Raw genomic sequence first — 23,470 nt, forward strand, 5'->3', positions numbered from 1 at the left:
ATAAACTCTTACGTCTTAGTGATAACCTATCCTGAGAAGTAAAGCTTGCTAGCCGATAGGAAAACTGCGAGGGAGAAGTTGATGAAATTAGCCTAGGAATTCAAGCTAAAGGGGGCTACTAGGGTATAACACCTCAGAAACGTATAGAAGCAGTAAGTAACCACTCTATTTAGTAAGGCCTCGGTGTCGATAGCTAAATAGCTAACGGACTGGTTAAACCTATATAATAAAGCGTATATAGCGAAAGTGCCTAATATCTAGCGCTGTTCCTACGTTACCGAACACCCTAGGGACGCCTTCGCTATTAGAGACTTCCTCTAGGTTATCCCTAGCCAAGATAACTTCTTTATTAATTAGTATAAGGCTAAACTAGACGGTAGGGAGAAGCTAAAGTTCTAGGATGTTCTCTCGGAGTATCGGACTTACTAGGACACTTAGGATTATAGTAAGAAAGGCCTAATAGGCGCTATAGCCTTCGTAGCGACGCTATACGGCTATTAACAGCCTAAGCAAGGGCAGTCCTCGAATCAGAAGAAGTAACGCTGCGTATACGGCAACCTAAGACATCAATAGAAGGACTGCTTTTACATCAACGTAGCTAAGAGGCCGCCGGGCTAGCAGCAATATAAGGCCACTCGTAAGAAGATCGAGGACGGCATTAAGAAGCTAAGCCTCGCTGATCAGTAAGAAATAGCTAAGCTAATAAGCCCCGGAGCCTTATCCTTATCTAAGATAGTCGGTCAGACAGCTTAGCTAGCTATTACCGATAGAGATAATAGCTTTAGTAATATACCGACCGAAACGATGAACTTCTTCTCTAAAGACGACCTAATATATTCCTTCACCCTCGATATTACCCTAGCTATGTATAACGCCGCCCTATCCTATCCACTCGAAAACAGCTAGATCATTAACTCGGGAGCTAATATCCATATTTATAACCGTCTAGATCGTTTCGTAGGAGGTCTAAAGGAAGAACGCCGTATAGTCACACTCGGTAGTAGTAAAGTGGCTACTTAGGGCAAGGGAACTGCCAAAATTATCGTTAAAGACCCTACTAGCAAGATCTTATAGGTAACCTTACCAGATATATAGTATATCCTAGGCTTTAAAACCAATATCCTGTCAGTGTCAGAGATCGCGAAGAACGGCTTCTTCTTTAATAGCCGCTTCCCAGCCATCACTAGGGATGACAAGCTAATAGCAGTATATGTTAGGAAGTTTAGGCTCTATCTTCTAGAGCATCACTAGGATAATAGGCCTATCCTAGCAGCGAATAGCCCTCTAGTAGCCTTTTCTATACTTAAGACCTCTCAGAAACCACTAGTATCCGTTATATCACCGCAGATATAGCATCGCAGGCTTAGCTATATCTATAACCGACGTATTAAGGCACTCGCAAAGATAGTTAACGGCATAGTTATCAGGGGAGAATTCAAGGATGACGCTCAATATAACCCTAAACGATATACAGTCTATCAGCAAGCGAAGGCAAAGAAGCAGATCTCTCAGAGGTCAGCAGTAAGAGCAAAGATCCACGGCAAGTTTAGAAAGCTTCATTTTGACCTATTACAGCTAGAGGAAGCTTACAACGGTCACAAATAGGTCTCTCACCTATTTATCGAGGGTATTCGCCTCTATATAGCCTAGACCTACGAGAAAAAGAGTAGATATATCGATGCCATCATCAGCTTCATTACCATCTATCGAAATCAGCTTAGTATAGATATTAAGGTCTTCAAGAGCGATAACGAACAGACCCTAGGCTATACCTTCCGCCTATACTACGCTAGGGAGGGTATCTTAATAGAATTTAGCGTCGTCGGAACACCTAAACAGAACGGCTTCATCGAGAGAGCAGGAGGTATTATTATCATCATCGCTAGAGCTCTCATCATCGATACAGGCTTACCGAAGAATCTTTAGCCAGAAGCAGTAAATACAGCGGTCTATTTAATTAACAGAACGCCCACAACACTACTAGACGGCCAAGAGATCATCCCATAGATTAAAGCTATTCGGAAACCTCATCACTAACAGAATAAACTGCGTCTTAACCTAGCATATCTCCGGGTTTATAGCTACAGAGCGTACGTACGCCGTTAAGGGATTCCCTAGAAAGACAAGATGGCGCTACGCATAGAGATAGGGTATTTGGTCGGTTATATTATATCGAATATCTAGAAGGTGTGGTTTCTACACCTTGATGCTGTTAGAGCAGTCAGAGACGTCGAATTCGATAAGAACGTACGATTCAGCCCGAAGGAAACAGAGAGACTACCGCCAGCCGACATCCTCGAGACGATGCTATAGACGGTAGGACATAACGCTACAGAGATACCTATTACCGTCGATAAGGGCCTCGAGATAACCCTTACGATACCAGAAAGGCACACAGAAAGGCCACAACAGTAAGAAGAAAGGAGAGAAGAAGAGCAGAGCTCTACGAAAGAATCTACATCAAATTCCCTAGTTCTAGCGATAATAATACCGTCGCCGACTCCCTCTCGCTAGTTAACTCCGGCGACAGTACCAGAGAGGTCATCAACAGTCCTAGGAAGCTTTCTAATAGAGCTATTACTACTCTTAATATCTCTAGCAATACCAGAAACCTTAAACCGCCTCGAAGCTAAGGGGGTAGGAGGGCCTAATAAGCAGCTTCTCGGAGAGCTCAGATAGGTATTAGAATCACTAGAAGCATTAGATCTACTACCGTTAGGATACCGTAAGTATAGATCTCTTGTACCGAATAACATTAGCGCATCGCTCTCGGAAAGTAACATCATCGAGGGTAAACGTAAGCGCAGGAGGGCTTATTTCGCATCGGTAAACGATCTAGAGGACTATTATAAAGGTATTCTATTAGCGTTTTCTGCAGAGATAAGCTCGCTATAGACCTACTAACGCCCTTACCGGGACGACCTACTACTAGAGCTAAAGAACTAGGCAGAGATAATACGTTACCCGTACAGAGATAGCTTCGTCGAAGCAGCTTCGCAGGAAGTTAAAACACTAGAGAGAAAGGGCACCTATAAAGAAGTTAACCGGCCGATAGATAAGGGCATTCAGGTCTTACCGTTAACATAGGTATTTATATACAAATTCGACAGCGACGGCCTATTAATTAAATACAAAGCGAGGATATACGTAAGGGGAGACCTTCAGAAGATGTTAACGGATAAGAAATATTCAGCGACGCTGGCCGTGCGAACTGCTAGGGCTATCTTCGCTCTCGCAGTAGCCTTTAACCTCGATACCGCTTAATACGACGCTGTTAATGCATTTCTTAATAGCTAGATTGATAAGGAAGTGTATATAGAACTATCTCCTAGCCTTTACCCTCCGGGACGAAGACTGAGGTGCTAGAAGCTCTTAAGAGCCCTATACGGCCTACGGAAATCACCGAGGCTCTAGTAGCAGGAAGCGTTAAGAGTTCTGACAGCGTTAGGCTTCAACGTTATTTATAAGGATATTTGCCTATTCACCACAGATGGCATCATCATTATCTTTTACGTTAACGATATCCTTATCTTTAACCATCCTTTAATACGTTAAGAGGCTACGAATATAGCTAAAAGCCTCAACCAGACCTAGGAGCTTCGCTCGATAGGCGAAGCGCAGTAGTTCTTGGGCATCCGCATCGTGAGAGATCGTCAACAGGGTAAATTATAGCTATATTAAGATGCCTATATCGCTACGATAGCTACTAAATATTATTTAATCACTGAAAGATAGCTTAAAGTCCCTCCTATCAGCATAGCTAACCTTTAACCTTATAGTGGAACGGCTACCGACGAGCGAAGGTATAAATTCTTAGCCAAGATCGGTTCCGCACAGTATACTACCACGATTACCCGGCTAGACGCAGCGAAGGCCACCTCACATCTCGCTTAGTTCCTATCGAACCCTTCCCCTGAATACGTCAACGGAATCAACCTAGTTATCGCTTACCTATATCACACACGGACGAGAGCCATCTACTATCGAAAGCTTCCTGATTCGCTACAGTAGACCGTACAGTTCTTTAGCGACGCATCGTATAGGGATAACCACGATCGGAAGAGCTCATCGGGCTATATTAGTTTAATATTCGGAGGACCGGTAGATTAGAAGGCTACGAAGCAGAAGACTATAATAACGAGTACTACTAAGGCGGAATTACTAGCAATATCAGACGCTAGCAAGTCTCTATACATATAGAATCGTCTATTCGCGGCTATTATATTCGTTCCTAGTCACCCTATCGTCCTGCAATGTAATAACTAGCAGACTATTAACCTATTAACGGCCGAATCACCTTAACTGCGCACGAAGCTCCGACATATTAATATCCACCAGCACTGGTTACGGTAGGAGGTTCAAGCCAAACGTATACCGGTATAGTAGGTCAAAACGTCGGATATAGCAGCAGACGGCCTCACGAAGCTATTACCTCGCCAGAAGCATGCCGAATTTATCAGGCAGCTAGGGATAGAAGATATTGGACAGCTATTGGAAGGTAAAATCAATGCCTAAGGACGTCAGATAAAATAGTGCAGCAAATTGCCTACAGCCATTTTGCTGAGGGGGTGTGTCAGCACATAAAGGGATAACTTACCGCTAGCAACTGATTCGTTGCTGATGGGTCCACATTCGTTTAGCATTTCTTATGTAATTAGTCTACGGGACAGCAAAGAGAGCCTTGCTGTAGCTGAGTAACGGAGACACAGCGAATAGCGGTGTGTCTCAGGGGCTATTTTAGCAGGGCTGTTGCCCCCTGTTTTTCTGTTGAATCAATCAATCTTATGCATCCCAATTGATTCCGCTTGATGTCATTCGTCTCTCTGCATACTAGGCTATACAGTATCAGCTTGCTGTGACAACATGTGTCTGTGTCGTCGATACTGTTACAAAGCTTGAGTTAATTGTCGAAATATGGCCTCCACCAGTATTATTCAGCTAGCTACTAACCTGTTTTAATTAGCTCCTTGGCACCTTTCCCCCTATTTCTATACGCGCAGCTTAGCTTTCTACAATACACACTCTCTGGCTTCATTGGCCTACACTTTACTAGGTGATACAATTCTTCCGCATTCTGTCATTAATGACTAAACCATAATTACATACTGTAACAAATGTGGGCCCATGTGTGGCCTATCAGTCGCTAGCGGTATATCATTTGATAGTCTCTTTGAGCAATTGAAAATAAGCCACACCGGTAAAATGAGGGGGTTGCTATATACACTTATCTCACTTGCAAGTACATCAGGGGAGAGAATCCCTGAAATGCTATTGGTAGCTGGTGAATATGCGACTGATCTGCCAATCAACCTGAATCATTGACGGAAATCCAAAACGGATTGTTCTTCGTTGCTTTTTCCACACGTTTGCTTTATTCTTCTCTCACCTTGCTAAGGGGAAAGAAGGGCGAAAGAAGGAAGCGAAAATGGAGGAAGGCATTGTGATTTCCTCGTGGTTAAGCTGGGAGAAAGGCTGGAGATAATGCCTGGTTGGCTGTAATGATTTTGTTCATCGATCGTCTTGGCCTATGAAACTTCGAGTCCTTATTTGTGGAGAATTCGCGGTCTGCGAAGATCACATTTTGGATACCCTCTATTCTCAGTCTACTTTTTTCATGAAGTGGTATGAAGGGGTATAAAGTATAGTAAACCCTGATTCGCAGTTAGTATGACAATTTGCTATATCAGTTAGTCGTGGCGGGTTGGCCATCAAGAGTCACGGACGCAAGGCCATGAATCCACTAGGTAGCCTTCCGATCAGGAGCCGGGTAGGCGATTGACTCTCTTGAGATCATGCGTGTTTGGATCAGGCCCCCGTAAGTCTTCTTTTGCCACCTGTATAAATGTGCTGACGATTGGATTATTCTTCATTTTCAAAGTCACCCTCGTCTTCCCATTCGACAGGTTCATCCCCCAGTAAACTAACCAACTGCAACAGCGCTGCTTGCGACTGGAACGTCTCATCTGTAGGTTGGCCTGAGCCGGATTGAGCTCTGCTCATCGGGCCTTCTAAGAAATGGGTACCACTCAAAGGGGCCGAGGCTGATTTCGAATTGGAAATGTCAGGAGCTAGGCTCACAATACGGATCGCTTTGGTCGGGAAGATACGAGCAGGATGTTCGTGTTGCGGTGGGGGAATACCACCTGGGAGATCGGAAGGAGATTGGCGCCAGCCAAGGGTCTGTGGTTGCTGAAGTTAACTATCATGGATCCGACTTCTAGGATGCGCAACTGAGGCAGGGACGCACCGTGTAGGTAGTCATGATGGCATCATCACATAATGCCATGAAACTAACAGGGACAGCCAGTTGTGGGGCAGAGCTGGCGAGCAGCGAGAAGGAAGCACGTTCAGGATGACCAAGGTCTTGAACCCGGTTGTTCTTATCCAACGAGACAATATATATCCGATCTTGAATTTCGAACATCAAACGGTGGTCGCGAACCGATAACCAACCGCCTAGATCGAAACTGGAACCGTCCGACTCGCATTCAAGGAGCGTGCTATGTGCTGCGAGGTTGGTATGGTCATGGAGGGCTTTGCGCCAGTCAGGGCAGATGAAGACCCGACCAGCGCGTGAGAAGCCGACAAAAAGCTCACCACAGAGCATACCTGCTCCCCATTCGTTTTCTCCATGCCAGATGTGTTCCGGGTCAGGTGGTGGTAGGAGAGGCCCCTTGACGATCTCGATTGGCATGAGCCCATCCTTACGAGACACTGTGGAGGGATCCAATTGGTTGGTTGAAGGCTGTTGGGTAACTCCAGCTAGCGAGGGGATTGCAGAAGACGCAGCAGGAGGGGGGCAAATGTGATATTTATCTGTGCAGTTAGACGGCTGCAAAGTGCCTAACAGGGCGCCAGATTGTTTATCATAGACATAGTAGCCTTTTGTTCCAAGTGAATAAATCACGGCGTCCTCACTCTGGTCCAAATGGCCAATGGCACCTGGCTCGATCTCCAGGCGGGTGGTCAATACCGGAGGTCGCTCGCTCATGTCATACACAAACCCCTGTCCCTCATTTGAGACCACACAGAGCGTCCAGTAGGACAACTGAAAGCCCCTTGTCTGGCAATCATGATTTAGTATCGCCATGCGCCGAAACTCTCCGTGAGCCGTGCCATCCAACCCCGTCTGCCAGACCTCCACAGCATCTCCTTCGCGATCAAAGACTGCCATTCCATCCTGATACTCCAAATGAGCATACGGGCGAACCGCATCCTCGTCGCGATCAAGGGTGGAGGGGAGGCGCCAAAGGATTCGGCCTGAGTCCATGTCGATAACATTCAACCCACCCGCATGGGAGGTGGAAATAAAAAACCGCCGCTTGAAATCTGCCCGAAACCGCCAGACTGGGTCGTTGCCGACCTGAAGCACTGTTTCCCGGCTGATTGGCTGCCGCGCAGCCCAGTTGCGGGCAAGCAACGTCTGGCGTTTACAAAGGTCCTTCCATGATGTGGTGCCGCTGAAGTAGTTCGAGACACTTCGGGTATCTGAGAGGAAGGCAAAATCGCGGACGCCGCCGGCCGGCTGTGTGGTCTTGGATTCGGAACCGTAGATAGCTTGTTGGTGCGTGACGTCGATAAATCGGTGCCAAGCCTTGGACACCGCGATGAGAGATGCAACAGCGGACACGGGGGAGAACTCCAGGATGCGGAGCACAATTTCCGGGGGGAGGACCGTTAAAGGATCTGCCACAAATGATTCGACGCTCATTTTCCCGAACGAACGGGTCGGAAGATATGGGAAGAGCTTCGGCGGCGTCCACGAGAGAGCAAAAGAGGGCAAGTGCGACCGGCAGAAGGTGGTGATGGGGGAACGAAGGGCAGCTCCAGGGCTTTCGGGCGGCCTCACCGCCTTCTGAGAAGGACGCAGCGGGATGAAGATGTCACCGGATAATACCCTCGTACTACATGTGAGGTCTGAGACGAGGAGGAAAGTGGTCCGAAAGTGTGGGTTAGGGTTTGAAATGCGTAGGTATTGTCATCCTCATTGTGCTTCCTAGCAAAACATACGTGCCATTGTTGACATGAGTCAGTGACTGATTTTAGTTAATATAGTTGACTAGTTAACTAGTTAACTTAAGTGAACATACTTCCCCACCACACTGCGCCGTCTCTCTTTCCTTCACTGGATATTTCCGTCGTCGCGAAGAGTGCGCCGAGTCCACTAAACCACCTGGTCCACCTGGGGACTTCGATCTGTATCCGTCGCTCATGGATGACGATATGAGTTTCCCTACGGAAACTTTACTGGAAATCGCTTGTTTCAATGAGGAGTCGGCCGTTAATGCAGCCGACGGAGGTGCCAATCGCATTGAGTGAGTTTTTTGCTCATCTACTTATGATCCCAAAATCGGGTCTGCGCAGGATTGGGTCTTTGAATCATTTTACGCAGAGCCCACGCCATGTCTAGGGGACAAAAAGCACAACGGGTGCCTATGTTGCTGACTCCATTCCAGATTATGCCACGACTATCTTTCTGGTGGACTTACGCCTGATCCTGCTACACTAGCGGCGGTGAAGTCGAGAGTGTCAATCCCGGTGTGTGTGATGATTCGTCCACACTCCAGAAATTTTAGCTATGACAGCCACGACTTCGAAATTATGAAGACGACATTACAGCATATGAAGGGTCTTGGGGCTGATGGTTTCGTTTTTGGGATTCTTGACAGCGCTTCCCATAACCGTGATGCCGGTGGTAGATCATGGATTGACATCGGAAGAAACAAAGAGCTTGTACAACTAGCAGATGGGAAACCCTGCACCTTCCACCGTGCATTCGACTGCATTCCTGAGTCGCAGTGGGACATTGCTCTAGGCGATATACTGGAGTGTGGCTTTGCTTCCATTCTTACAAGTGGAGGTCCATCCAGTGAGAAGGCTGCTGATTGCATCAACCAAATAGCCGATCTTGTGAGTCGGCAGTCACGTCCTGTGGTTCGTACTCAGGCGGGCCGCCAAGTTCCAGAAATAATTGTGGGTGGCGGTGTGAGGTCGACAAATATTCGCTTTTTATTGGAGAAAACACTCGCACGCAATTTCCATTCGAGCGCACTTCTTTCATCAAGCGAGGTTGTTTCTACATCTGATGTAAAGGATTTGAAAATTTCTCTTCTCTTGCAGAGACCCATGCAGTGACAGGAGATCGAGTCAAGCATGACCAGAATTTGGCAAGTGGTTGGCGTGCCTAAACCTCCGCAAGGCCGCAGCTAGAGGACAGTGCGACTGGGTTTGCGCGTCGACTGGCGTGAGACATGTGTCAAGCCATGATTAAAGAATGTCAATAATCAATGCAACATCATATTTTAGGCACGGAGTTTGTTGGAAAATCTATGATACTTGAGCCTTGGCCAGCTCATGGCAGCTGGCAGCTCGGAACTAGAAGATTCACGTTGCAGTATATGCCTATGAAAATAGCTGCGAAATCCCATTCCACCAGCTTACCGATTTGTCATACACACTAATAGCTCACCACCATTTGAACGATTCGATGGGGGAGGGCTGACGTGGCGATTCTTGTTGGTCGTTATCCACAATTTCAATGTTCTCACATCTCAGTTCGTTTGATGGAAATTGGCCCACAGACTTGGACAATTATTTGACATCTCTCCCTTCCCAAATTGGCCAAAGGAATTACATCATACGACAGTACTGAAAACAAAAACCGGCCGGCGGGCCTAATCCCCGAGTGACTTTGCTTCCGGACCCGCTATCTTGGCATGATACCTTTCGAATAAACTCGATCGATTATCGACAGTTATTACTATCTAAGAACGCTCGTTCTTGACATGAATTGAGTGCTAGACTCTCTTGCTTCTTGACCCTGAGATCTCCACTTATTCGTCTAGAAATGGTAGTTTAATCTGGTTGCGTGGTGAAGCATTACAAAATCAAACGACCACCAGCCTTAGAATAATCAAGTTCTTAGTCACACCATCCTTGCTCACCGCTGTGAACCCCATTAACCCATATTAGGTTGTTCTTCCACGCATGGGACAATGTATTGTCATCTAAATCAGTCATGCAGGTCGGATTCTAAGACATCTGAAACAAATACGAGATTCAGCCCTGGTTTGCAGCGTGCTGTTTTGCGGGGTCGCTCTCTTACTTTTCACGTTCGCGTGTTGAGCTGGGTTTTCAATCTAGGTATTAAAAAAATGTCCTGGACACCTATTAATATACATGTTCGAATATACAATGCTGACAAAAATTGTTTTTGATGAAATACTAATCCTTTATGAGGATCTTGCATGGTTTCCTCTGTAGTTGCCTTTCCCGTCACATTTAAATTCTAGGGAGTGTGGCTCACGACAAACTAGTTATTTAACTATGTCATTTTGCGCCCACATCTAGGCCATACAAATGATACAGCACAAAAAAATAAGTTGCAATAGCGGTTTTTTTTTAACATTCTGGTTTTGAGAATCTAGCTAGAATGCGAGAACGTGACGTTTATTCGTCCTCGGAAGTTGGATACTGTCTCTTCTGTGTATCCAGTTGCATTTCAATTGTAAGCTACTCAACTCCTATCAAAACCTGCCCACGCTCAGGTGGGTCCCCTATGAATTTTCACATCGAATTTGGCCTGTATGCTGGTGTTCGGTGCCTGAACAGATCCTTCACGGTAATTAAACAGCCTCTTAGTATTTTTGACGCGAATCTCACTAATGATACGGTCAGCTGACGCCTCCTCAATTAGTGAATCGAGATGTTATGTGGTGGCTGTGAGGCTGTCACTTGGCATCCCGATGAACTTCTTTCGGACTGACTTTGCCTCGTATTTTCTTTTCCCTCACTCTTGATCATGGGATCGGTTGGGCTGGAGGTCAATGTTCATCTGATTGGGGGCCTAGGAGTTTAAACCGTGATCTAAGAATAGTGTAAACAGCAAATGTTGGAGAGGTTGGTTTTACATTAGTCACAGGCGGTTCGAGAAACAGAAGTATAAAGTCCTGCGGTTCCTTCCCCATGGTCAAGTATTCAATGCAGCTCCTAAGCTCCTCGACTTCATCCAAAATCTCTGTCAAATTAATATTAATTAATTTCCCGATCTTCCGCCTTCAAAACCGTCAATCATGAAGTTCATCGTTGCTCTCTGCTCCGTATTTGCGGCAACCATTTCTGCTTCACCACTGGAAGCTCGCTCCCAATCCGTCACTGTGGCGCTCTCCAATGATCAATCAGGCGCATACTCAGGAGTTTCCTTCTCTGCCGATGGTACCGATAAGACTATCCCATCGCTCTATGGTGGAACATCCGTGGGATCAGGCGGCCATGTCAAGGCTTCATCTATCCAATTGACCGCCTTCCCCCAGACTATTAGCTGCATCCTTAGAAACAATGGAGCTACTCTCACCACTTTGACTGCTCAGCACACATTTGCCGACCTGGATGGAAACCCCAATGCCGCTATTCCAGTGGATCTCAGTGGCGCAGTAATTAACTGCCATGCCTAATCCCGCAATTGGGAAAAGTGTCGAGTCTTGGTCAACAATTTCCTAAGAATCACAAGAGAGGCTCTTCAACAGCACCTTCTCTAGAAGCTCAGTGTATTTAGAGTCTGGTCAATGAATTTTAGCTGTCATACTTCGAATATTCTTCAGTCTTTGACTTGAATGTTATCACTCCGGAGAAGGAACAATCGATATCATAACGTGGACCCTGCGTATTATGATAGTACAATCCTCCAATGCATGACCTTCTTAGTAGTTCTGAGTCCTAATTCCCTTCCTCTTTTCTTTTTCCCCCTCCTGCCCCGGCGGCCCCTCCCCCTTTCTTTGAACCATGTCTATGGTTCGATACAGAATTCACTCAATGCGTTTCACCCCTGTTTGCTTTCTGAGCACAAATGGCTAACGCCCTCATAACCTAATGATTTCCAACAAGAGAAGAAGAAGAAGAAGAAGAAAAAGAGTGGAGCTTAAAGAGCGAGGTCGAAAGTATATTACAATCAAGGCTGGAGACATTATCCAAAGGACAGACAAAGAGAGTCACTATGCTAGCTGGCCAGCTTAGCCGCGACCGAATACCGCAGCCATTATCACCTTGCTAAGTGTGGCAAGTCTGCAATTCACATCTTGAGCTGAACATAGTAGGAAGAGCTAGCAATTGGCCTTGGCAGGACATACACACGTCATCCCTGTCCGGTTGATAAATGAGCTGTCACCTCTCCCTTCTCCTCCTTCACTCAGACTTAGTCTTCCTCTCACCACCTGGAACCACCCAGAACATAATTTTGGCTGGTCCTTACGATTTGGTCGAGTCGTTCGCTTGTAGACCCTTCGTCGAGTGCGAGTGATACTATTAAGTTCATCTGAATTTCTTCCCTCTTCTCCTCAACCGATGTAGTCGTTTAACGGCAAATATTACCTAACTCAAATCATCTGGCTTTGTGGAGATTCGGCAAAACCCAATGTTGTTGGGCCCACCCAAATCTCAAAAGAATTGCGGGTTAGAGTTTAAACGAGAGCGCATTGGAGGTCGGCCAGAGCACTAGGGAGTAAAAAGGCTTCTCCCAATGCAGGATTCTTTCCTGCGGATAGGGATACCACTTGTCTTTCAGGTTAATTTTCGTATAAGATTGCCATTCTGTTATATTAAGCTTTACTAAAAGATCAGGCGGACTTGCTACCAGCCTTTTTATCAAAATTACGTGGGATGCCGTTCTGCGTATTTGCATCGCATTGTATTTCAACAGATCAACAGGCTTTAATTTCGCATCAAATATATGGTAGAGTTCCATTTTGGCTTATGAACCTTCATGTTCTCATGGATCCCGGCTTGTCCACTGCCCAGTTATGTTTTGAAGCGAGATGAGCCCTTTTGTATGTCTTCATGGCCAACATGTTCCTGTCAGACTCCTCGTGGAAACACAATGATCAATTATCTACGAGACTCGGCTGGCCATAAATAACTCAGCATAATACGTAAACTCATTTTGATCAACTTTGTTGGATTTGCTGGTGCTGCGGGAGTTTTTGTTCCAGCAGGTTCGAATATATCTACCATGTTATTCATTTCTCGGGCTTCATCCTCTCTAGGGCTTTTGGTTACTGGCACGTCTAGTTCCTATCCCAGGGATAAGAAACACGTGGAATAAAATCACTTACGGCGGAAAGCATCTCGCAGTTGAAACTCGGTGGTATTTCTATATTCTATCGAGCGATAGATGTTTCCCGATCCCCCACTTTTCCGATCACTTTCTCTTCAGTATTACGAAACAAATTCTATTCGGGTAATCTTCCGATAGTCCCTCGGATGCCTCTATTCGCCACACGACTCTAAAATCTCCTGTTAGTAAGATGCTCTGCCGTGACCATCCTGATCCCTCGCACAAATCCACGCTTGCAGCCAGCTCACACATCTGTCTGAGAGCATGCAATTCCAATCATTATGTTGCCACCTGAACATCTCTTGTCATGATGCCCGCTATAGAGGTCGAAATAAACAGCTGCCAATGATGCTCTTTGGGTGTCTATTCAAGATTAACAAGTCCGAATCGCCCTCCACAAAAGATTCACAGTCAAAGATAACTAAAGTAATTCTATAAATGTTTTGAAAAATGATAAGGCATCCAGGGATTTGCGTTTTTGTATCGACTCTAATCATTCTATCCGTCTTGGCTCACTAACTTCTCCTATATCTCTTGCTCTCATATGTCTCAGTACGGCACTCATCCATTCTCTCTTCATTCTGTGCGTTTTCTAAACTGCCATGAACAGGAAATCCCTCCACTCTATCCCACAACATAACCCCTTTCCCCTCGTGGCTAGCTGTGTCGACTTTCCCAAACAGCTACTTTGAGCGCTGTGTCATGTGCCACCGTTTTGACCCTCCAGGTGAACCAATTTCCTTGGAAAACAATCTCCAATCCCCCTTCTCCTATACCTAGCATACCGTGCAGGCCATTTCACTGCTGTACATGTGGCCATTTACAGCCTTGTATTCTTTCGACTGATACAATCCTGATGCTAGTCAATATCGCTCAGACCATTACCAAGCAACTTGTCTGACACCAGTTTGGGTGAATCTTGGGCTTTTCCTACATCAAACAAAAATTGATTTTGAAGGAAACCTCCGAGGTATCAGTCAATCTTCATTTATTTGGATGGTTCTCTCATTGCTAAGCTCAAGTCAATACTTTTTCAACCCATGGCACGGCGTCGATCTTTTTGAATCTCATCGTTGATCGTCTTTGCGACGAGGACATCGCGTGTGTAATCCCAAGGTGATTAATAGCCAACACTTAATCTACCGGTTTCGGCCTGTGTCTGTACTTACACGGCCAAAGATATACATCATACCCCATTTTGACCCGCTTTCAAGACAGAGGTCCCTTAGATCTACTGAAACATGAATTTAAAAATCCACAGATCTCCCCTTGGCTATCGGCAGAGACTTGAAGGTACAGATTGTTTTGAATGGGGTCAACCTAGGTTGCACACTCTCGCGTCTCCTGACTAACTGTGGAACGCGCCAAACCAGGACATTTTGTGGAGCAGAACTGGGCTACAACTCTACGTGTTCTACCTTTTGGAGTTGGGAAGGTCTTTTACTCGCAAGGTAGGTCTTTGATGGGCTTTTCGCATGGTGAAATTGCTGACCAACCAGCTCCAGCAGCTTGACATCGCATCGATTGCCAAGATATACCGTCCATCCTCCTATTTTTCGGGTGACCTCCTTGACCCGCTTTCTCCGGCTCGAGAACTCCGGCTTCGCGGGTCTTCTAGTATAGAAGGTGGAAGGTGAGCTTTCCACGCAGCTCTGTCGCCACTTCACTATGCATCACTTGAAGACCACGATCGTTCTGGGCGGACGTTGAACAAAAAGACATACAACAACGGTGGTGAATGCGAACCGAACTTGCTGCCAGCCTTGTCCACAATCAACTTGCAATCGTGGCGATGAAGTTTTGTAATCCCATCACATCGTGTTCTCTCCTCTCATACTAGCCCGGAATTTCCTTACTGATGCTGCTTGTACCGCAAAACTCCTGGAAAGTCGCCGAAGCGACCGTGTGTCAGTCCCAGACATTCGTGCTTTCAAATGAGGCCCTCTGTTTCCGTCATCGACCGGCTTGCTCCGAAAACGCGCTTGATAGGGAAATATCATCGCTGCTTCCCTTCTATCTCGACAGTCCCTTAGACCCGGACCATATTGGCCCTAACTCAACTTCAACCTCAGACCTACTGAGTTTGACGGTAGGTCATATATTCAGTTCGTTTCACGATCTCTACCACCACTATCTACTCCATTAAAGGAAGTGACTATTGCGACAAGACACAAGGGTAAAAGAAGGATAGCGAGATGCGATTTCAACATGGCAACAAGAATCCATAACATTTGGTTGTTTCTGTTGTTCATACAAAAGCCTCCTATGTAGGGAGAACTGCATCGCATCGGGTTGTGTTTCGGGAACATGACTCCAGGATCCGGTCTTCCCCTTTGTCCGCGATCTCACCTACCTCTCGATTTTCGTCCTGTCATCGGTTTGGTATTGGATCTCACCAGCTCTTCGTGGGACTGTCCTGGTCGCTCCTCTCTGCCTGAGGCGACCGGCCTTCTCCTTCCGCTTCACATTATCGAACATCTCCTCTTTACTCCTCCCACCCCCCATTATCTTCTATTTCCCCATTCTCTGTGCCACTTTGGTCTTTTTTCCGTTCCGGTTCTCTTGCATCTGATATTAACTACGCTCCACCCTATTAATGGCCCATGCTTGATGGCGGGTTATCGGGGATCCAGACTCCGCGTGACATGGGTTCCATCACCCCTGACCCTGGCGCGTGCCTCGGATATGATTTTCGAACCGAGTTAGTGTGGGCGGACTTGGGCCCGCACTAGCCAACTGTGGCGCCCAATCTGGTCGCCGCGCGGGACTAACTCCCCTGGCCTTCCCCGAGAAGCCCTTGTAGGAAGTGGTAGGAGGGAACGGAGTGAAATGAGGGGGTACCACCACCAAAGGCCCTTCAGGATGGCCCCCATTGAATCGCCCTCGCATCGCGGAACGCCCGTTTGCCCCTGACGAATGCAAAGAAATGTCAACCTCAGGCACAGCCCAGGCACTTCTTCTCATGCAGATGGACGCCCGTGCTCGGCATTATTGCTTGTCGAAAGCTTGGCCCTCGCATCTCCCCGGTGACACACCGGAGGCAGTCTTAGCCTCAGCGCCACCGTAACATTGCAGCAGTGCCGCCTTCATAGTCATAGCCGATCGTTACCAGGTTGGCCCTGGTCCATCTGAACGTGGTCGTGTCCCGTACACTGTGCCATCCAGCGCTACCCCTCTGCCAGTTTTCTCGAGATAACAGGATAACAGCCGTCTTATCACAACTTCTAGGCCTAAGGCCCCGTCGGACATCCGAGAAAGCATGCACACTAATTCCAGCACTCGTGAGAATTACGGCCCCGTATGCTCGACGCGATTTGTCTTGCCGAATGCGGGGAGCTAATCTTCACGGCACGCTTGAAGCTCTTTTCGAGGCTCAGCAAATCATCACCTGCGGTTCCCGTCCGATAACACCCCTACAGCATGTTAGAGGTGCCTAAGCTTTAGACGTCCCGAGCCTAACGATCCTCCTTTTTCCTCCGCGGCGCTTGATAGACAGACACAGCAGTGTCCTCGGGATAACCTACCTCATCTGCATTGCTGACGGTATGGCCTTTTTGTTCGGATATGCCAAGAATCTCCCAATGCATCAGATGGCACACTCTACACACTTTCCAGTGCCTTGAGTGGTTAGTTGATGGGCATGGTTCAAGCTAGCGTGATCTTGATGAATCCTCCATGTGAGCCACCCGTGGATACTTTCTGCACCGATACCTGCAGAAAGACACCCGATGCATCACCCAAGCTAGTTCGCCGATACCATCGGTCTCCGACGGCGTGACAAGACTAACCGCGTGGGTATGAATCCCCATTCTCCCGTCAGAATGTAATCTCGCTCCGCAGATGATCATGTTGCATCGAGCTGCGAGTCCCATGATGCTAGGATCGTCGGGACATCATTGGAAACCGGAACTCGTGGAACTATTCGCCATTTCGTTATCTGCTACGATATGCACAGGCTGAACGGTCTCATGAAAGGTATATAATGCCAACCTCTTCCTTCCAACTTGAAATGATTCTGCATCATCCATCCATATAATCCTGCCTCTATACCGGCCTCGGCCTCTTGAACTTCATTCAATATATCTTACCTGAAAGTAAGATCTTCCTTGTTTGCAATACCAACCTTCTACCATGAAGCTCTCCACTACCATCTTCAGCACATCGCTCCTTGCGACTGCTGCCATTGCGGCCCCTCTGACTGCCCAGCGCCAGGCACGTCACGAGGCTCGCAAGGTTGCCCGCGCGAACAACCGGGAGAGTCATCCGCCTTATAAGTCCGATACCAAGGAGATTCTTCACTTCAACGAGAGCTCGCACGAAAGTTACAGCTCCAACTGGGCCGGCGCTGTGCTTGTCGGCACTGGCTACACTGCAGTCACTGCGGAATTTACTGTACCCACTCCCAAAGTGCCCTCGGGTGGATCCTCCCGTACGGAATACTGTGCTTCTGCATGGGTCGGCATCGATGGAGACACTTGCGACACCGCTATTCTGCAGACTGGTGTGGATTTCTGTGTGCAGGGTAGCTCCGTCTCATACGATGCTTGGTATGAATGGTACCCCGATTATGCCTATGACTTCAGTGGCATCTCAATCTCCGCGGGTAATGTGATCAAAGTGACCGTGGATGCCACCTCCACGACTGCTGGCACTGCGACCATTGAGAATGTCTCCACCGGCAAAACTGTGACCCACACCTTCACCGGCGGAGTCGACGGTGATCTTTGCGAATACAATGCCGAGTGGATTGTTGAGGACTTCGAATCCAACAACTCCCTCGTTCCATTTGCTAACTTTGGAACCGTGACCTTCTCGGGTGCTGAGGCTACTGATGGCGGCTCTACCGTCGGTCCGTCCGGCGCTACTATCATCGATATCAAGCAGAACAACAAGGTCCTCACCTCCAGCTCTATCACCTCCAGCAGTGTGACTGTTGAGTATGTCTAGGCATCAGATGGTATCAAACTCTCAAGACCGCCGTGCACCGAGCGTGGATCACACCTAGGCATGGTAAAGCATATCAATGTGCTATGAAACCTGTTTTGAGAGTTTACTGGATGAAAGGGGCATATGGAACACGATCAACGATGTCTTTCTCTCATTTATATCCTGTGTTCTTTGACGACGGTACATGTTCCTTAGATACACACATAGTCTCAATACAGACGCGCTTCTCAGACCTGCCGATCGTTGGGTTCATCCCTTATTTGAGTGCATACGCTTCAGTAGAGGGCTGCTGCTCACAGGTGATAGTAGTAACATCATCGAGCTCGTTAGCGTGATCATTGAAAGCAGTGAGTCACATGTACAATCTACAACACAATAAGTGCACATTATTGTGACCAGAATGGGTGTGGTCCTGCATAATCACCAATACGCACAAGATCGAGTATGTGTGCAGACACCTAGAAAGCCTTCTTTCACTGCTCCAGTCATGGTAATTCTATGTGTGCCTAGTCGGGAGGTACAGCTTTTGAATCTTGTTAAACCTTGACCTGTGCCCTGCCATTATCGTTGACTAAAAGCGCCCGGGTCCCATGCGTGATCTCCATGACGAACCTTACGAACCTTCAATTTCCACAAGCATCATTTCTCGGTTCCTGTCCGTCTGTTGAGATGTAGTCCAGTGACAATAGTGCTCTTGAGGAGAGGTCTTGGCGCGACCATCTTCTCCCGCCGCATTGCCTTCTATGTGTAATAAGTTATATTATAACCATATTGACAATTCTTATCCAAAAGAGTTTATTGTACAGTGTTGGTATGTTGATGCTAATATAAAGAACGATCCTAACGATATCATTATCAACTGATAGATAGTCAAAGTTTTCTAGGACGAGCTAATCAAATATTCAAAATGTATACGCGAGAGACCAACAGTCACTAAACCAGCGAGATCTGTGACATCGGCTGTCGTACGTAAAGATAATGATGGCTAGGCAGTAGTATTATTAGAAAACCGATGGAAACTATCAATGCAAACAAATAACGGTTCACGGCGATTTCCATATTGCTCCTGTATTACATATCGGTTATTAATGAGTATAAGTAGTACCTACTTGAAGGGAACTAGTCCTCGGTCTCCCTACTCTAAAGTAACGTAGAAGGTAGAGAGCAGTTTAAAGTCTATAGTTGTAGAGGGCAATCATAATGGTATAGAAGAAGTACCTTTCTAGGTAAGTATACTACTATTAGTATTAACTTAGTCAAGGCTAACGTATCTATATTATTTAACTTATAGCTTGAAAAGTCATTCGCAATTTAACTTACCTACCTAAACACTGGCCTCAATAGTATCTTTTGATGGTCCCTCTTTCCCCTCCCTCGCCCTGTTAGCCTATGTGGACATAGGGAGGTATAGATCGAAGGCCCCATGGTATTCGTATCCTATATAGGCAGTTCCAAAGGACCAATCAGAGAGCCAGATTGAGTATCGCATATTGTATTCAGTCTGATGACCAAGTTCTCTTTCAAATTCAGGACAGTAGCTGTATTACCGTCCGTAATGTTGATGTATTCTTGTTGAAAGGGAAATAAAAAGCGGGTCAAGAGGTCAAACATAATGTCCCTCATGCTTATCATGATTATAGCGACCCTAATGGGATTAGAAAGATGAGTAACTTAATTTATATATAAATATGATGCTACATATCGAGAGAGATCTATGCTGATGGGTATAAGTTGAGATTTACTTCACGCAGCTCCCGAATTTGGGGTTAGTTGCTGTAGACCAGCACCTGTCTGCTTGGATTATTGGACAAAACATTGCGTGGAACTAAGAGAAGCCATCAATCAGATCACATCACACCAAGCTCCATGCTGTAATAAACTCGTGAATCTGAAATCAATGATAATTGATGAACATCGCCTAGCGGACGGTATCTTCATGATCGTATGGATTGCAATTCCGCCATTTTGGAGGATCTGAAAGATACCCTGGGAAATCAGGTCTGGCGATGGATTATGTGCGGGACAGAATCGCCGTTCATAGCAAAGTTCCAAAATGCAACTTAATCACACCCAGTAAGCGAACATTATGTACAACTGTGTCGATCACTTAGAAATGATCCAGTTTTTCCAACGATAAATCCTATAAGAGAGACAAATTGTTGGGAAAATATAAATCAACAATCCAGTCAAGAGGTGAATAATGAAGGATATCTCCATTGAATCGGGTTCAACGCGGAGGGCAAAAGCACTCGTTATCGTGATAAGGCATCTAATCCCTAATGCTTCGGTCATTGGATCTTCACAACGGCGAAATTGGACTGAAACTCTCCGCGCTTTGCCCCTGAACAGTCTCTTAATTGGGATTCGGTGACGTTGACCAGCGAGCCCTCCCAGACAGCATGCCAAATTCCCTTGGTGTGGATAGAGTAGTCGTGGCCTTCTTGAAGACACAAACCAGTTATATCAATTACCTTGTCCAAGCTGTGACCACCAGGAATTTCTTCCAAGTCATCCGCAGAAGGAGGAAGCTTTCGGGAGATCTTGAGCTCATCCAGAGGCAAAACTTGTCCGTCAGCTGTATCGCAAATTTCGAAGACGCCCAGCATCCCTGCATGGGCATCAAATGGGGTGCCCCATTTAAGTACTGTGACGGGGGTGCTTCCAGAGTTATATACTGAAACTTTGACCGGGACAGTAAAGGAAGACTGTGCCTGTGGAATTGGCACTTGACAGGCCAGGGTGACCTGAAGACCCAGACTGGGTTGCATCTTCGAAGGGTACCCGGCAGGTGATAGAAAGATAGAAAGGAATGATGGTGAGGTGAGTACGTTGGCCCAGACCGGAAGTTGGAAATACTTCTGTCCTATTCAAAGGTCTTCAAGACTATGAATAAATGTTCGACAATTCGTGAGCCAGCCAGTCTCTTTAAAGAAAGATTGCTGAATTCTGAAGGGCGCCAACCCAGCTAAGCCTCCGCGGGGCTCTGCCGCGCCCTTCCCGATACTTCCATACTTCGATCCAATTAACTGCGTTGGCTCTCGTGCCAAGCTGTGTGGCAGGATGCAATTTCACTTCTTCCCCGGAGCTGCGTGTAACCCTCCTCCGCAGACTTGGCACGACTCTTTATCAGAAGGAAACAGAAGGAAATAGGCCCGCGGGCAAAAGATAAGCTGACCCATGGAAGTCACAAGACAGACCTCCTTGGTAGTCTCCAAATGGCCGGGACTCAGCAATTCATCTGCAGTCAAGACTTAAGCAGGTCTTGGGTGGTATCTTGGCACCGGAGTCCGGCGACAATGTAGGGTCCGGGGGCTTGGCAAGCCTCTCCCCGGGAGCACGAGTCTACTGGGCACTCTCCATCTGATTTTATGAGGGGCCGCAGGTCAAATGGGCATAGTAAAGTCCCTTCTTCCAATCCCGGAGACAAGATCCACGCATAATGTGGGTTGTTGTACAACCCTGTCTTTGTTTTGATCGACATCGATTGATTATGGGCTGTTACATCGTCGAGTCTTCGTTCTACTCAAGGCATCTATGTTACGCCAATCAAAGCATAGAACGCGGCCCCTCTCCATCGTCAAGGCCCTCAGGGTCACCCAGCGGCAGGTCTCAATAGCCAGATCTTGTTCGATGAAACGGGTCTCCGCCGGGCCAAGGCGATACAGCTGTCCTTGGCACAAAATGATCTCCGTGAATATGCAAGCATGTCGAGGGATCTACCACCAGTGACGAGATATTGTCAAGGACTTCACTATCTGGAAAGCGGGTCGAACAATTTGATCAAGTTTGAGAACATACTACCTTCTTTCTTCAGAAATTCTCCCTGGCGATCGCTCTCGTACCCGGGCAGTATGAGGGTTTTAGGAGAGCAGAGGGAAGGTCTTCGGGTTATTGACATCAGTATCGATAAATCTATAAATCACAGCATTGTTCCCTCCATGAGTTGGAAGATTTCAATATTGCGAAGACCATTCCTAGGGTTGGTGAGTTAGTAGCCCTTCTTGTTAAATTCAGAATTTGCATCTCGCACTATCGACCATGCGTTTTACCGTCTTGTCCACTATCGTTCTGGCCTTCGCCCAGCATGTGTGCGCCTTGCCAGTCGAAATCGAGCAGACATCTGGTTTGGATGTCACTCTGAGCCAAGTCAGCGATACTCGCATTAAAGCGGTGGTCAAAAACACCGGCAGTGAGGAGGTCACGTTTGTGCACCTGAACTTCTTCCGGGATAGCGCCCCGGTGAAAAAGGTCGCTGTTTATAAAGATGGTATGGACCACTTCCATCCTCCTCTACTTCAAGCGAGCTTCATATGTGGGCTAACATTATTCTAGAGAATGAAGTGACTTTCGAAGGAATTAAACGCCGGTTCAAGCTTCAGGGACTCACGTCCGAAGCCCTTACGACTCTGGCTGCCGGAGAAATCTTGGAGGACGAGTTCGACATTGCGGCAACCAGCGATCTGTCGCACGGCGGTCCGGTGTTGCTGCGTTCCAATGGTCTCGTACCATTGGTAAACGACGGTGCCGTGTCTGGCTATCTGCCCTACCACTCCAACGATCTCAAAATCGAGGTCGATGCGGTCAAAGCGGCCCAGGTGACCAAGGCCATCAAGACGCTCACTCGACGCACTCAGGAGAGCTGCAGCAACGCCAGTCGGAAGCGGGCTCTTGAGACAGCCCTGAAAAACGCTGCATCGCTGGCAACGGCAGCTGCAAAGGCAGCTCAGTCCGGTTCCGCGGCTAAATTCACCGAGTACTTCAAATCCGCCGATAGTTCGACCCGTCAGACAGTGGCAGCCCGGCTACAGGCAGTGGCCAAGGAGGCGCAGTCGACCAGCTCGGGAGGTACCAAATACTACTGCAGTGATGTGCTGGGGTACTGTGAGACCAATGTGCTGGCCTACACGCTGCCGTCCCAGAACGTGATTGCAAACTGCGACATCTATTATTCCGAGCTGCCAGCGTTAACGACTAGCTGCCACAACCAGGACCAGGCGACCACCACCCTCCATGAGTTCACCCATGCCCCGGCCGTGTATAGCCCTGGCACAGATGATCTGGGATATGGCTACTCGGCTGCGACAGCTCTCAGCAGCAGCGAAGCCGTGATGAATGCGGACACGTATGCCCTGTACGCCAATGGTGAGTTCCCCGCGCCAAAACCCCCGCCCTCTACCTCCTATTCGGGTCCTCATAACCACCCAGTAACTAACCAAAGAGGTAGCTATCAACTTGAACTGCTAAGATTGGTCTGCCAGCGATGTTGCAGTTTGCGGGTGCAGGTGCAGGGGACGGCGCAGCAAATACAGACCAATGTGGAGATGAGCAAGCGCAGAACTATCAATCAATGAAGTCGATGTGTTGAGAGAAGACCTGCACATCAAAGTCAATGCCTTCTTCCAAATCACAGAGGGT

At 47.3% G+C, this 23,470-nt stretch overlaps 5 protein-coding genes across 5 annotated transcripts; 3 read left to right on the forward strand and 2 right to left on the reverse strand.

Annotated features, from left to right (window-relative positions):
- Window positions 1–5,859: 5,859 nt before the first annotated feature.
- On the reverse strand, window positions 5,860–8,213 carry N7482_006378 (F-box protein; the record flags this gene model as incomplete). The annotated part of the gene is made up of 4 exons (XM_056688503.1): window positions 5,860–6,180; window positions 6,248–7,904; window positions 8,011–8,036; window positions 8,091–8,213. The coding sequence occupies 4 exons, from the start codon at window positions 8,211–8,213 to the stop codon at window positions 5,860–5,862; spliced, it is 2,127 nt and encodes a 708-aa protein (XP_056540932.1).
- Window positions 8,214–11,072: 2,859 nt separating this feature from the next.
- Window positions 11,073–11,453, forward strand: N7482_006379 (uncharacterized protein; the record flags this gene model as incomplete). The annotated part of the gene is made up of 1 exon (XM_056688504.1): window positions 11,073–11,453. One exon carries the CDS (start codon window positions 11,073–11,075, stop codon window positions 11,451–11,453), a length of 381 nt encoding a protein of 126 aa, XP_056540933.1.
- Window positions 11,454–17,239: 5,786 nt separating this feature from the next.
- N7482_006380 (A4/G1 family peptidase) lies at window positions 17,240–18,055 on the forward strand (the record flags this gene model as incomplete). Its single annotated transcript, XM_056688505.1, has 1 exon — window positions 17,240–18,055. One exon carries the CDS (start codon window positions 17,240–17,242, stop codon window positions 18,053–18,055), a length of 816 nt encoding a protein of 271 aa, XP_056540934.1.
- A 2,288-nt stretch (window positions 18,056–20,343) lies between these two features.
- Window positions 20,344–20,823, reverse strand: N7482_006381 (uncharacterized protein; the record flags this gene model as incomplete). The annotated part of the gene is made up of 1 exon (XM_056688506.1): window positions 20,344–20,823. The coding sequence occupies one exon, from the start codon at window positions 20,821–20,823 to the stop codon at window positions 20,344–20,346; it is 480 nt and encodes a 159-aa protein (XP_056540935.1).
- Window positions 20,824–22,093: 1,270 nt separating this feature from the next.
- On the forward strand, window positions 22,094–23,299 carry mep20 (uncharacterized protein; the record flags this gene model as incomplete). Its single annotated transcript, XM_056688507.1, has 3 exons — window positions 22,094–22,322; window positions 22,388–23,197; window positions 23,280–23,299. The coding sequence occupies 3 exons, from the start codon at window positions 22,094–22,096 to the stop codon at window positions 23,297–23,299; spliced, it is 1,059 nt and encodes a 352-aa protein (XP_056540936.1).
- Window positions 23,300–23,470: the final 171 nt, after the last annotated feature.

This window comes from Penicillium canariense, assembly GCF_028826845.1.
Source record: "Penicillium canariense strain IBT 26290 chromosome Unknown utg000004l_segment0_segment0, whole genome shotgun sequence".
Lineage (NCBI taxonomy): Eukaryota > Fungi > Ascomycota > Eurotiomycetes > Eurotiales > Aspergillaceae > Penicillium > Penicillium canariense.